Here is a 14,518-nt window from a genome sequence, read left to right as displayed (position 1 = left end):
ACTATTATTTTGTTTCTATGTAGCATTTGGCCTCTCCTGCTCTCTGAAACAAGACAGGGGATTACATTTCAGATCAATATTTTCTTTTTAAGGTGCATGTCCTGTGTTTGGTGAACAGAAAATAAACCTTCCATTGTAAACACACTACTCAGAATTTCACATGAAAGTCATCAGTCACTGAAGAAACACAGACAATTCCATCATTTATAAGTCTTAATTTTTTAGAAAACATGGATATTAGTTAGTTGCATATTCATCCCATCACAGGAAACTACCCTGTCTCCCTACTTCTTTTCCCATGCACTTATTAAATTGTCTCAGTAAGTGTGCTATGAAAAGCCTTCTGACAGCCTTCCAAATGAGCAGAGAGAGCTTGAAGCAACATGCAGCTGAAATATACCCAGGCAAGGCAAAGATGATTTTGTATTGAAGTGGTTGTTTGTCACGCGATCTCCATAGTGTGATGAAGATACTAAAATTTTGTATTTGGCGAGAGACACAATTTGGTCCTAATCTTCACTGCATGCTGCAAAGACAAAGCATCACATGAGCTGTGCAACATGCTGTAGTTCCTATGGAAGTCCCTTCTGTAAAACCCTTGCAGTCATGACAACCCTAAACCTTCTTTAAAGCTGTGCAAATTTCCAAATGTATAGGACAACTGTTTAAGTCTAGGGGAACACCTGAGCCAATAGAGTTGGTGGGTGTTATGAGAGAAATACTTCTGTTAGGTGAAAGCAGTAAATAGGAAAGAAAATTAAGCACATCATTAGAAAAGCAGAATTTCAAGTCAGTATTTCCTGAGACCTAATATGAAATCTTTCACTAAGAAGTATTGATAATTTAAATTTTAGGACTTAAATAAAAACTTTAAACATTTGTTTAGCAAATGATCTCAAATGGGTTTCTATGGCATCCCACATGCTTCTGATCTGACTGCACTATTGCTAGAGATTTACTGTCAAAAAGTCATTTCCCACTTCTGATTGACATGAATGAGACCGCTGGTGAAACTTCAAGTCTATACACTAACAACAATGACAGCTGGAATGACTGGATAGGATATAGTTTTCTACCTGTAAAAGTGTTATTTTTGGATTTTTAATCAGAACAAAAGGGGCAAAACCATTTTAGAAAAATGCAAAAATAGCTTGTGTCCTACAATTATGCTAAGATCCAGAAGTTCGTAGGCATTTCCTGGGAGTCCTGCCAACTGAATACAGCTCCTATCCCACATTATCTGCTCCTCCTCTGTGAGGATTGAGAGGTAGGGATACAGCATAAGCCATGCTGAGCACGTGATCTGTAAACTTGCTTCATGTACAAACTGAACAGCCCTTTATTCCAGAATGAAAGCGTGCACAGATGATGTGTTCAGTCTTGTGTACAAGTATTGGCAAAGGGGCTGCGAACTAGAAAGGCTTGGAAGCTGAAGTCTTTCTGCATTTCTGTCTTTAGAAACAGCAGCTGAGACCCTGGAGGGAATGTGAAACACCAAGTGACTCCGTGGGTCCTGAATGGTCTCCCAATGGCTGAACATCTGAGGAAGCAGCTGGCTCCAGCTGGGGTTAACATGCCAATAACAGTATGTGCTGGATAGCTTTCAGGGTCAATATCAAAATCTTACCACTGTTGTGGCCAAAGTAGTCCATTCAATTAAATATAGAAAACTGGGACTGCCTGTGAAATCACCTGCTAAATAGAAAAGAGGAGAAAGCCAGCACGTGAAGAGTGAAATGTAGGCAACTGTTGCTTTTTGCTCAATTAGCTTACCAGTACAATGGGGAAAAGTAGTATGAAGGGAAATAAAAGAGGGCTTGTCTTATAATGGAAAAATTGGAGATGATAGAAAAAAAAATAAAACCAGTTTATTTACTGCCCTCTATCCACAGAGCAACGCTGCAGCTGCTGCTCTTTTGCGGCTGAAAGCCAAGCGGCTTCCCAGGCGTGGCAAGGAATTTAACTTCCTGATTATGAGCAAAGGAAACACTAGGAAACTTTGTTCCACATTGTTCAGTTCTTTCCCATTGCAGCAACTCCTGGAAGAGGGCAAGGCTGGCAATTCATGACTGTGCACCAAATTCATTTTAAGACTGAGCCATGTCAGGAATAACATCCACTGCTACTGTCTAGCTAATAGCATAATCAACTAGGATGACAATGTTGGGCAGCTGGAACTAAGGAGTGGCAAATGCTCACCTAGAATCCAACCTCCCTAAGCAGAACCTCTGACTCACTGATCAGAATAAATCATGTATTATGTATAGACACCACAGGCAGTAGTGAAATACCTGCAGAAAGTTAAGGATATGATAAAAAGACCAAACTGGAGACAAAGCCTTGATAAAACCAAGGGAAAGGAGAAATAATTATAAACGTGTATACCCAGAAGTAAATAAACATGTTTGTAAAATGTGGCTTTGATAACTGAGGTCACCTCCTGCAGCAGCAGTTGGTGATGGGGGAACAGTATCATGGGTTTCAAGAAGTCTCCTTGGGAATTTGGAAAGCCTTTTCCTGAGCAAATCTATTCTTTACAAGTGAAAAAAAAAAAAAAAAAAGAAATCCAGGGGATCTCTTTGGGCACTCAATGAAGTCTAGATCCACTGCAGCTGAACAGCCTTTACTAGTATCCTGACTGAAAATTCTGTATCTTTTGGAAGTGTCCCTTTAGTGAGCTCTCAGAGGAACCTGGAAAACTCAAGGTCCAATTGTAAATAACACCTAGCTAAAAAACTTGTACTCCTCTTTCAAAGCAAAACACCAGCAAGAACTGAACACATTCTTGTGGAATCATCACCCTATGAAGACTAAGTCATATAAAACCAACAAACTTATGAATTACATGTATTGCTATAAAGCTAGCTCCCTAGCACTGGATGTAAAAGTACTGTAAATATTTTTTTAAATTGTCATTTTTAAATGATTCAAACTGCAACTCAGTTCTGTGTATCCAAAAGAAACTATGCATTTTTGGTTTGTTTGTTGCATAAGCAATTACTCAAATTTCTTCACTCCCTGTTATAAGATATTGATTGACAGAAGCGATACAGACATAGGCATCCAAGATGCTTTCCAGACTGGGTAACTCTAAACCAGCATGCGGATGAAGTTATATGCATAAAAGTACACAAGCAGTGGAACTGATTTAAATGCCCTCTTCTCGGAGATAAGTCTTTAAACAGGATGCCATTTGTTTTAAACTTCACTTTTGATTGACTTTTCACTTTGTTTAGGCTCATAAATTAAAACATTCTCATTTACATATGGCTCTTTGTGCTGCTTTATGCCAATTCTTGAACACTATTTTGACAAATAATTGTAGGCAAGCCAGTATAATTAACAGATGATTACTTGTAAGGCAGAAGGGTAATTGTCAACTGGACTTAACACTGCTTTGATACTAAGTCAAGAGTTTTCTCATAAATGTAGTACAGTGTGTGTCAAAACGCTCGGTATAAATAAGCAACATAATGTAAGGCTGTCTGCTGATCTATTGGCAATCACTGGTGTTAATAGCTTAGCTTAACTGGTGACCTTTTTTTCTGAGTTTCCATCGTGATGATACAAAACAGTGGTCTTTGTTTAAAGATACATATGGTACATCTTTCCTGTACTTATTTTTTTTCCTGAGGACATGCTAGTGCTTTTTTCACATGAAGGGTAGACACTGTTCTGGCACAAGATGTCTTTATATCGTGATAAGTTACCACTGATGCCTTCAATGCATGAAACTTTCTTAAGCTTGAATACTCTCCAGTAGCAATCATATGCACACAAATTGTTGATACCGTAATTGTTGAAACATAAGCGTGATAGGGGCCCACATTGCTGTTGGCAACCTTTTATTCCATTGCATCACCGAAACAGGAGCAAGAAATGGGCAGATCCATGGAAGATGCCAGGCGTGATATAGACGCTTTCTTTTGGGGCTTAATGTGGTTTGTATACAGAGAGCTTTGGCAATATGGCACATTCAGAACAATGGGAATAATGTGACTTGGCACAAAGCCACTGAGTAGGTTGTACCATTCAGGTGCTTAGTTTAAAGAGCTGAAACTAGGGAAGCAAGAAGCTGGAAGCCTAGGAAGGAAATATGTCCAACATTAAGCTCTTTACACTTTCTGGAGTGTAAGCAAAAACTTTGTTACAGCTTTTGCTTTTAAACTAGTCATGCTAACTCTTCATTGTTTCAGTTGATCTGGATTGTTGGAGCCCAACTTAACTTAAACTTACAAAGACTTCAAACTGGATTAAAGTGAGACAGAAGAAGGTGAAATTCAGCAATAAAAAGAAAATGCTGCATTTTTCTCCTGATTTTTTTCCTAAAATGCTCTTAAAGCTAAAGAAAGATAGAGAAGAGGTGTCCAATGACTCATCAATTAAGATGAAGTCAACTCTTGTTGCCAGTCTCCCAGCCCATGGAAAAAAAATCACATCCCTCTTCTTTAGTTACCTTGAACCATACCCTTATCAAAACATAGTCTTCAAAAATTCAGAGATGACAATGTAAAATCATCAAGAATATGTAATTTGATCTGTTGTGGACTGAATAGCACACTGCAGAATGTCTAAAGGAGAGTGTTTTAAAAGCAGAATAAGAGGTCATGCCACCTGGTGAATAACTGATTGAAAAAAGAGGAATGAATCACCCACAGAGGCTTTAGCACGCACTGTCCTACTGTTAGGATTTCTAGATTTGTTCCTTCTAGGCTGTGATCTTGTAATGAACGTGCACCTTGTTTTCAAGCAGGCACACTAAGTTCAATTCTTTCAGAAAGTCTCTGAAGCACTGCACACCTTTCTGCCCAGAAAATTTTGGACATAAAGCAAAGTACTCTATGAAAGTCCAGTATGATTGTCAACATTAGTGACAGAAAATCTGAAATTGGGATGTGCATGTGTGTGTCCATGTTTGCATACTTACTAATGGAGAGAACAAGTATTTCTGAAAACCTGGATAGAAGAGGCAATTGGATGACCTGTCTAAGATTCTGTCGAGTGGTTCAGCCACCATTAATTGCACAATAATGTGGAATTATGCATGCCTAAGCGTAAACAGTAAAACTAACACTTTGTTAGGGTGAAGTTAGTGAACAGATGGCATATAGACCACCAACAGTCTATAGAACATCAGATGTCTGGTATAATTTCTACACGTAAGTGTCCTTGACATTGACAAGTCAGTACATGCCACATAGCAGAACTGGGAGCTGGATTTTTATAGAGATAGCACATCACTGAAATGATGAGAATTTAAAAAAAATAGTTTGGTTATAAATAAAATCAGGATGGTTAGTATTTTTGGTAAGCAATATGCAAAAACACACAACTTGGTCTGTAGGCTATTAAAAACCTGCTCAATTCTTTGCTTAAGATTTGACAGTCGTGACCATGGAAGTAGTAAAACTTTATTTGTAGTTACCATCAAATACTGTCCCTTTACGTTTTTTTGACTTAGGTGTACTAAACCTCTCCTTATAGGTGCTAAGAGTGTCTGTGAAATGTTGTCCTGGCATGGGCTGGCAGTGTTGCTTTAAGATTATAAGGAAATGTAAGAATCACAGAACCATAGAATGGTTTGGGTTGAAAGGGACCTTAAAGGTCACCTAGTTCCAATCCCTTGCCATGGACAGGGACCTCTTCCATTAAACCGCATTGCTCAGAGCTCCACCAACCAGACCTTGAACACCTCCAGGGATGGGGTATCCACAGCTTCCATGGGCAATCTGTTCAAGTGCCTCACCATCCTCACAGTGAAGAATTCCTCTGTCGTATCTAATCTAAATCTATTCTTGTTGGAGTTTGAAACCATTCCCCTTTGTCCTGTTGCTACGTGCTCTTGTAAAAAGTCTGTCTCCATCTTTCTTGTAGGCTCCTTTTAAGGATTAGAAAGCCCCATTTAGGTCACCTGAAGCCTTTTCTTTTCCACACTGAACAAACACAACTCTCTCAGCCTTTCCTCAAAGGAGAGGTACTCCATCTGTCTAACAATCTTGGTGTCCCTCCTCTGGACTCGCTGCAACAGGTCCCTGTCCTTCCTGTGCTGGGACCCCAGAGCTGGATGCAGCACTGCAGGTGGGGTCTCACCAGAGCAGAGCAGAGGGGCAGAATCCCCTCCCTCGCCCTGCTGCCCACACTGCTTTGGATGCAGCCCAGGATGTTTGGCTTTCTGGGCTGTGAGTGCACAGTGCTGGGTCATGTCCAGTCCCTCCAGCAGCCCCAGGTCCTTCTGGGCAGGGCTGCTCTTGATCTGTTCATCCCCCAGCCTGTGTTGATACTGACCAACAGCACCTTGCACTTGGTCTTGTTAAACCTCATGAGATTACCATGGGCTCACTTCTCAAGCTTGTATGTGTCAGGTTGTACCAGGCAAAGTATGGAGAAAATATTTTCAATTAGACTGACAATACTTTACATAAGCGGTAGGTATATCATCCACTAAAAAAAAAAAAAAAAAAAATTTGAGAAAAATAGAAAAAATTATGAATAAACAAAGTTCCAAAAGCTGCCAGAACTTATACCATGAAACAAGAACTTAACTTTATAGGATAAGGAAGTGGAGAACATAGGCTTAATACTGTTCAAGAAAACTTTTCAAGAAGACTTTGATGCTTCTGTGGAAAAGAGGGCAATAATAATGATAACGGTTGGAAAATGCCTCAGTGCTTGTCTACAGATAGAAGAGATTCACCGTGTGCTCTGAGAATAATTTGAAATTGACAAATGTTCCTATAACACAAGCATCATTTAGATCAGAAACCAGATAGCAACTCAGAGGTGGTGCACATTAATAACTCTGATTGCTTTCCTTAACTGCTGCAAACTTGAAAGAAACCTTATCATCTTAAAAGCACAGTAGCACCTCATATGGCCTTCCCTATTACTTACCGTAAGTGTTTATATGCTGTTTTATAGATTTGAGTCCCCCAAAAGCCTGCTGCACAAAAGTAAGGGTTGCAAGAACCAGTTCTTAGAGGCTGGCTAGGCTGAAGTCCATGTGCATTTTCCCTCATAGTGTTTTCAACGTGGAAGCTTTGTCCCCACATTGTCCTTTATGTTCTGTGTTTTTGTTTACGAAATGAATAGTGAAGCTTGTGAAACAACTAAAAGAAGAGAATCCCATTGTAAAAATCTAGTTGGTGGGTGGGTTTTGCAATTGTGCAGTTTTTGGGTTTCTTTAATAATAGAAGCCCCTTGCTCCACGACTTTTTCTAAGCAGGAAGACAACTCCAATTGACAGCTCCAGGTCAGTACCATCTCTTGTCTCCTAGTTTGTCCAAACTAATGAGTTTCTAGTTTACTTATCCTGAAAGCTTGTAAATATTGTGATTTTTAAACCAAGCTTGCCCTGCTTTTTTTAACGTCTTATAGAAATGGGGAAATCTTCATTCTTTGCTTTCTTGATCAAGTAGGCAGCAAATACTGCAGGAAAAGAACTCAAGAAATATCAAGTCTGCAAATTCCTTTAAGAATGAAACATGAAGTGACATGTGACACTTCCCAGCCTGGATATACAAGGCTAGGCTCTGGACAAGCTTCTTCCCTCACAGGACACCTCTTTGACAGGAATAGTTTTTTGTGTTTGGCATACTGATCTTGGAGTGACCATTCAACCACAGTTAGACACAACACAACTAAAAATAAAGGGCATTCAAATGAAACAACACTTCTCTTTGGACATTTATTTTATTGGGGTATAAATCTTTTTAAACAATGTGCTTACATAAAATTAAATGCTTATATATATAGATATATATGTCTTGAGGTTAATTTCTGGGCATAGGGCAGCGATATGGGATACACATCATAAAATCACCCCAAGACATTATATATAAATACAGAAATTAAGCACAGAACTTAAACACCATTAAGATTTAAAACTCCTAGTATACAATCTAGAACTCTAATTTGAATCTCTGCCTTAACAATATTAATATTTCACAGGTCACATTACCCCTAAAGTTTCTTTTACACCATGAATATTTTTTCCTTTCCTGCATTTACCATTGCAATTGGTGCAAAAACACTTGCAGGCTGACCAAAACTGAGATAAGCAAAGTAGGAGTTGAGCAGAATATGGCTATCCCCTAATGACAGCCTTTCAAATTCACACAATTTTCCAATGTGCAACATTCTCCATATAGACGATTCATATCCGGTTTTAGTTTGAAGCCTAAAATGATCAAGAAGAACCAGATTAAGAAACATAATTTCCTAATGTCAAAATAATAAATCTGGTATTTGATACCTAAGGTGAATAGCTGTGAATTAAATCTTGTTTTATTAGAGACTGTTAAGTAACTTTGTTATAATGTAATTTTCCTATCCTTTTCTCCTTCTTTTAAGTTACCCTTCAGTAAATATTGCATCCTGAACATTAGCATGAACACTATGCATTGCTACAATTCTTATGAATGCTGCAAAGGATATGAGCATTTTTGGCTCTTGAAGGATTTTCTGTAAGGGCCACCTTTGTTGCTGATGAAGAACTCAAATTACAACTAGTCCTCAATCTCTTTCATGGTGATGAAAGGCTTCTGTAGTGGGGGGAACATGGCTCAGGGCACCCATGTACTAAGAAAAAAAGCAAACCCAGCATCTCTTGCAATTCAGCAGATGGAGGGGACAGAGGAAGGGACAAACTTGAGTCATACGGCCTTCAAAATTGTTCAAATTAACCTTGCTTTTTTAGTGCCCACTTACAATTTGTACAGTGTGCTGGATGAGCAATTAGTTGGAAAGAGAAAGTCAGTCTCTTCTTTTCAACAACTGGTGAAAAGCCTTCTAAAGCTTTTTCCAGTGTTGCATAGTATATTGAAGTCTTATTTCGAACTTGGAAAACAAGTAATCTCAAACACTTCTTGCTCTCTAGCCACTGAAAGCTCGAATTATGGATTCTTATTCTTTTCTTTACTCATTATATTAACTCTTTCCATGCACTTACCCAATTTTCTCACATTCTTATGCAGATTTTTCTTTTCTGGGCAGATATACAATACCTTATCCCTACTCCCAGGTTAGCTCGCTGCTTGCTAGGGAACAGCAGCATTTGTCCCATTCATGTTTTTAGCTAAGTGAATGGTGATAACTAGAAAGAAATTCATGTTGCAACCACTTCTATCAGTGGGATGCTAATTTGGAACTCTCTCCCCTGCCTGCGGTGTGAAAGAAAAACATTAAAAAAAAATGTTTTCAGTCAAATTTATCTCTTCTCTGTAAGAGAAATTAGGGCAGGCATGGTTGCACAAAAGCTTTTTCATCAACCTATACAACTTCAGATAAATACAAACCTTGGGAAGCTTACAGATGACTTCCTCATCATCTGCCTGTAATAAACGAACAGAACCTGTCAGGATTCCCTTAGAACCTGTGGGAAGGACATGAAGCTGTGTCACGGGAGGTTTAGGTTGGGCATTAGGAAAAGGTTCTTCACCCAGAGGCTGCTTGGGCGCTGGAACAGGCTCCCCAGGGAGGTGTTCACGGACCACAGCCTGCTGGAGTTGAGGAAGTGTTTGGACAATGCTCTCAGCACATCTGGATTCTTGGGGTGGTCCTGTGCAGGACATGTGCAGGATCCTAGGATGATCCTAGTGAGTTACTTCCAACTCAGGATATTCTATGATTCTATGAACCACATTTGTCTTGAACTTACCTTGCTTTTATCACTTACCAAAAGTTCAGGAGTTTAATTCCTGAAGCCGTACTTCTGCATTTCAAGTGAGCTAACAATTCACTATTTACCAAGAACATTTGAGATGTGTTACTCAGATTCATCAATTTGTGCAACTGCTACGATTCCTGCTCTGCCAACCCCTCCTCAACCTTACCTGGAATCAAACTTACACTGGCACCTTAACATGAGGAGGAGGACGGTGGTGGGACACATCACGACCTATATCCAATTGCACTCCCCAGCGTGAGCTGCTTGATTATTTTATATTAATTGAACCGATCCACAGCATAAAACCTTTTGAAGTGTCCCCGTGATGACAGAAGAAAAAAGTACATCCACAATACAGACAGCAATGTAAGGGAAGCCTTTTAAAGGCACGTTTTTAAGAAATTTGCATATCCCGTTTTCCCTGTGCCTTCCAGCGCTAAGCCAGGCTCCTTCCGGCCTCGGGCAGGGGTCTCTTCCCGAGCACGGTCCCTCGGAGGCCGGCGGCGCCCGGGGAGCGGCAGGCAGGAGCACGGGGCACGCGCCGCTTCCCACGCTCCCGCCGCTCGCCCCCGCGGCAGGCGGACTGGATATTTTCCCTTTTTTTTTGGACCTCCAGTCCGACTTCCGCACACCGGCGAGCTGGTAGTACGGCGAATGCCAGTCGGAAGCACCTAAAAAAACCCCAAGCAAACAAAAAGAACCCCCAACAGCAAACCTAGAGGTCCCAGCAGGCGGCCGCACCGCCGGGAGCCGCCGGGAAGCGCCAGCCGCCGCGGCCCAGCCGGAGCGCGGACGTCCTGCGCCGCCCAGCCCCGCCCCATCCCGACCGGTGCCGGACGCAGCCGGAGACTCCCGAGCTCCCCCCTCTCCCGGCTCCACCGCCCTTGTTCCTCGGGCGGGGACTCGCTTCCTTTCCCGACTCCCCCTTCCCACCCTCCTCCTCCTCCCAGTCAAGATGGAGGACGGTGGTAGCCGCGGCCACTGGCATCGCGGCGGCTAGGGCAGCTGCTGCTCCTCCGGATCGCTCCTTGCTCCCTCTAAAAAAAAAAAAAAAAAAGAAAAAAAAAAGAAAAAAAAAAGAAAAAAAAAAGAAAAAAAAAAGAAAAAAAAAAAAAAGAAAAGAGAGAGAGAGGAAAAAAAAAAAAGGCTGGAAACATTCCTTCTTTCTCCGCCCACCGGCTGCTGGCTGCGCGGACTGCTGGCCCTTCCCATGCCGTCGTCGTCGTCGTCGCCCTCCTCCTCCTTCTCCTCCTCCTCCCGCGATTGTCTGCGCTCCGGCTGCCGCCCGCCCGCCCGCCCGGACTCCCTGCATGCACACGCCGCCTCCTAGGTGGCTGCGGGGGGTGGGCGCTCCCGGAGCTGCCATTCCGCGCATACCTTCATGTCCCTGCGCTCGCTGCGGCCGCCCGCCGCCGCCCCGCATCGCTCGCCCGCTCCGGCTGCCACCCTGACGGCCGCTCTCGCCCGGAGGTGAAGCCGGGATCCGCGGAGGGGGCGGCGGGGTCGGCGGCGGGTCTCGCCCGGTGGAACCACCGCCGCCGGCGCACGCAGCAGCAGCAGCAGCAGCAGCCATGAGCAGCGCCGCTACCGCCACCTCCGCCGCCACCACGGCCGGCAGCGGCGCGGGGGAAGGGGCCGAGGAGGCGGCCAAGGACTCGGCGGACATCGCGGCGTTCTTCCGATCCGGTGAGTGCGGTCCTGTCCTGGGGGAGCGGGGAGGAAGGGCCGGCGACGAGACCGCGGCTGGAGGTAGAGGCGAAAGGTGGCCCTTGGGGAAGCGACGTCCTCCCTGTGGAGCCGGGAAAGGAGGCGATGGCAGCCGGCTTTGTCAGGTGGCCTCGGGGAAGGCTCCCCCGCCTCTCGCCGGCGGGGCCGCCTCGGCACTGCTCGTCCGTTCCTCGGAGAGGCGGCAGGGAAGGGAGCCGAGCCCCCGCGTCCCGTGCCGGGGACAGCGGGGTTCAGGCACAGCAACTCGCGGGCGGGACGCCACCCTCGCCAGCAGAACCAAGGCGTGAAAACGGGGGCGGTGGCGGCGCGGCCCGGCCGGGAGGGTGCGGGGCTGCTGCCGCCCCGGGGCGGTGTCGCCGGTGACAGGTGCGATTCTGCCTCCGATGCCCGCCCGGTAGCGGGCGCGTTACCGGGGCCGGGCGGCACCACCCAGCGCCAGGCGGACCCGAGTCCCCCGAAAATGTCCCGCCGGGGGTTGCGGGACGGGAGGCCGGTGGAGGAGCCGCTCCGATCCGGGCAGCGCAGGGTGACGGAGGGGCGGGAAGGGTGAGCGGGTCCGCAGGGCTGCGGGGAGCCGGTTGTGCCGGCCGGGCCCCCCGGGGAGGCGGGCGGGCAGGCAAGGATGACACCGCTATAAAAGGCAGCGCTCCGCCGGTGCTGTGTGGCTGGGTGGCGGCCCAGGGCAGGGATGGGAGAAGCGGCATGGAAAGTAGATGTTCTAAGGAGAAGCGAAAGAGGCAGACAAAAAGCGAAGTCCGTGTTAAGGGGGTGTCGCTGCCTCGGCTGAGGCGGGGCAGCAGCGGCTCTCGGGCGCTGCCGGGCTGGGAAGCCGGGCTAGGCGCGGAGGATCGGGAGGGGTAGGGGGGGAGCCTGTTGACAGGCTGCCGGGTTAAAAAAAAAATGGAGGCTGCCTTCTCCCTCGGTGTTTACTCTCGGCACGCAACCGGGCGGGCAGGGCGGCTGCGCCCGCCGCCGAGACGTTGTCCCCCGGGGGATAGCGGCGGGGACGGAGGGAGGGCAGGACTGCCTGGGCCGGCAGCGGGGACGGAGCCCTGCGGGCAGCCTGGGCGGCGGCAGCAGTGAAGCCTCCCCTCGGTGCTGGCTGCCCTCCCCCGAGCGGCGGCGGCTCCTCCCCTCTGTCCGCTCCGCCGGCGGCTCCGAGCCCCCCAGGGCACCCCTCGGCCATCGCTCCCGGGCGGGGCACCCGGGCTGGGCTGGGCACTTGCTCCCTTTGGCTGCCTAAAAAGGAGCGGCGAGCAAGGAAAATGCAGACTCACCGCTGTAAAGACGAGGGGGTTGGCCGATTTCGTGTGTAAAAAATAATGATGGCAGTAGTAATAATAGTAGTAAAAGCTGTATTCATTGGGTTTTTAAGGAAAGTCCCCGAGGGAAGTGGGAAGCAGCGTAATCAGTGCTTCTTGCGGTCGGTGGTGCTGCTCAGTGTGTTTGGTTTCATGAGGGTGATGGAGGAGGTGTGATTTGCAGCAGGCATCCCTGAAGCAGGGCTGGGAGCTGCGTTTGCGTGGACAGAGGGTCCGAACAGGGGGCTGTGTCCCTTCTGGAGGGCTTGATGCTCCCGAGGCATCCTGCTTTACATCATAGCCATGAATGTGAAGCTCCTTGTCAAGATGCTGGCCTTGGTGGGTTTTGTCATGGAAGAAGGACTGAGCTTTATCACTGCCAGGAAGAAATCCCGATGAAAGCAAAATGACAGATTAGAACAGTAGGGTTACACACAGTAGTCTGCCTAGCGTAGTTACAAATGGGTGCATGTGTAGTAATCTTTCAGTTTAGGAAGACCCTGCCAGCTGTATTAATAATCAACTTCCACATATACGTGTGGGTTGAAGGATGCTACAGCTGGTAAGCTCGTAAGTGGTGCAGTGATGACTTCTGATGCTGATAACTTCTGATAACAGGGAAGTTGCACTGAGCTCAGTATTGCAGCAACTGAAAATATTAAAGTGGTAGAAGGACATGCTTATCAAAAAACTCTTAGAGCATATTTAACAACTGGCATTCTGATTTCCATATTTGCATGTGGAGGTTGTCTGGTCCAGCCTGGGCTCTGACATACACTGGAAAATGTTCTGGCATCTCTTGTGGGTGTTTGGCATTGAGAAGAGCTCTTCGAATTCCGCCTCTGTACATGATCCACTCTTTTATAAGGAGAGGGTCTATTAAGAGATCTCCGGTGCTTCCCTTTGTTTGAACAACAGGCACATTTTTTTTCAGTGAAACACAATGTGCACAGTGATCAATGAACAAGGAGAAAACTTTGTTTGGTGCACTTAGGAGCAGACAAAATATTTTTTCTGTACAGAATTTACAATAACAAATGCTTCCTTTTTCCTGTCACTTGCAGCGAATATTAGCAAAGCTGTAGCTGTTATTTAAAAGAGAAAATGAGTAAAAATGTTGCAGTGTTTTCCAGGAGGAAAAAAACCCCAACAACAAAAAGCTTGCCTAAACAATCAGTTCTAATCTTAGGTTGGTTAAATTAGTCAGTTGAGCTGCCAAGTGGGATTATTGACTTTCCTCCTGTCCTTTTGTAAGACTAAGCCTGAAGTAGAATTAAAGTAGCCTGAAGAATGGAGTTTTGTTATTTGGAAGATGTTTTGTTAAGATATTGAACAGCAGCTAGGTTCACATCACTTGAAATGTGGACATTTCCAGTTTTCACTTTGGTTATGTAAATGTAAATTCACTCTTGAGTTGTTGGGGAAATAAAGTTGCAGTTGAAATGTGAGGAAAGCAGCTGAACTGGAAGCACCACTGGTGGTGGTAGTTAGGAACACATAAAGACTGTGCGTCTTGAATGTAAATGAGGAATCCCTTCACTGGAATTGGAAGAAATTGAGGCAGCTTACTTTCTGCTACATACTTGGTATCTAAATCTCATTATTTGAAGTTAAAAAGAAAAGAGTACCTTGTTACATTTGTCACCTTTGTGGCAGGATTAATAGGAAAAGAAGGAGAGTTGAGTGCTGGGCAAAGTGATTACATTTTGAAGGAGAAAACACAGTGGTTGTTGGAAGTGCCTTTCTGTCCTGTATGTAAGTTGGAGATCAGAAATGACTGTGTAAACTGACAGGAGGATACTTTTTGAGCTATAAATGTATAGAC

The 14,518-nt window shown here is 45.1% G+C and overlaps 1 protein-coding gene and 1 long non-coding RNA gene across 5 annotated transcripts in view; one reads left to right on the top strand and one right to left on the bottom strand.

The window, feature by feature from the left end:
• Window positions 1-7,670: 7,670 nt before the first annotated feature.
• On the bottom strand, window positions 7,671-11,114 carry LOC125329562. Its single transcript, XR_007205212.1, has 3 exons — window positions 11,042-11,114; window positions 9,294-10,701; window positions 7,671-8,176 (listed from the first exon to the last, which is right to left on the bottom strand). It is a non-coding gene; the product is annotated as an uncharacterized LOC125329562 (long non-coding RNA).
• Window positions 11,115-11,235: 121 nt separating this feature from the next.
• TRIO (trio Rho guanine nucleotide exchange factor) overlaps window positions 11,236-14,518 on the top strand; it is a 248,096-nt gene continuing 244,813 nt past the window's right edge. For all 4 annotated transcript variants that reach the window (XM_048311675.1, XM_048311700.1, XM_048311692.1 and 1 more), the window contains exon 1: window positions 11,236-11,350. In XM_048311675.1, the coding sequence (XP_048167632.1) occupies window positions 11,236-11,350 (115 nt within the window). The remainder of the gene's footprint in view (window positions 11,351-14,518) is intronic.

This window comes from Corvus hawaiiensis, chromosome 1 (assembly GCF_020740725.1).
Source record: "Corvus hawaiiensis isolate bCorHaw1 chromosome 1, bCorHaw1.pri.cur, whole genome shotgun sequence".
NCBI classification, from domain to species: domain Eukaryota; kingdom Metazoa; phylum Chordata; class Aves; order Passeriformes; family Corvidae; genus Corvus; species Corvus hawaiiensis.
This window is presented reverse-complemented; position numbering and strand designations above follow the sequence as displayed.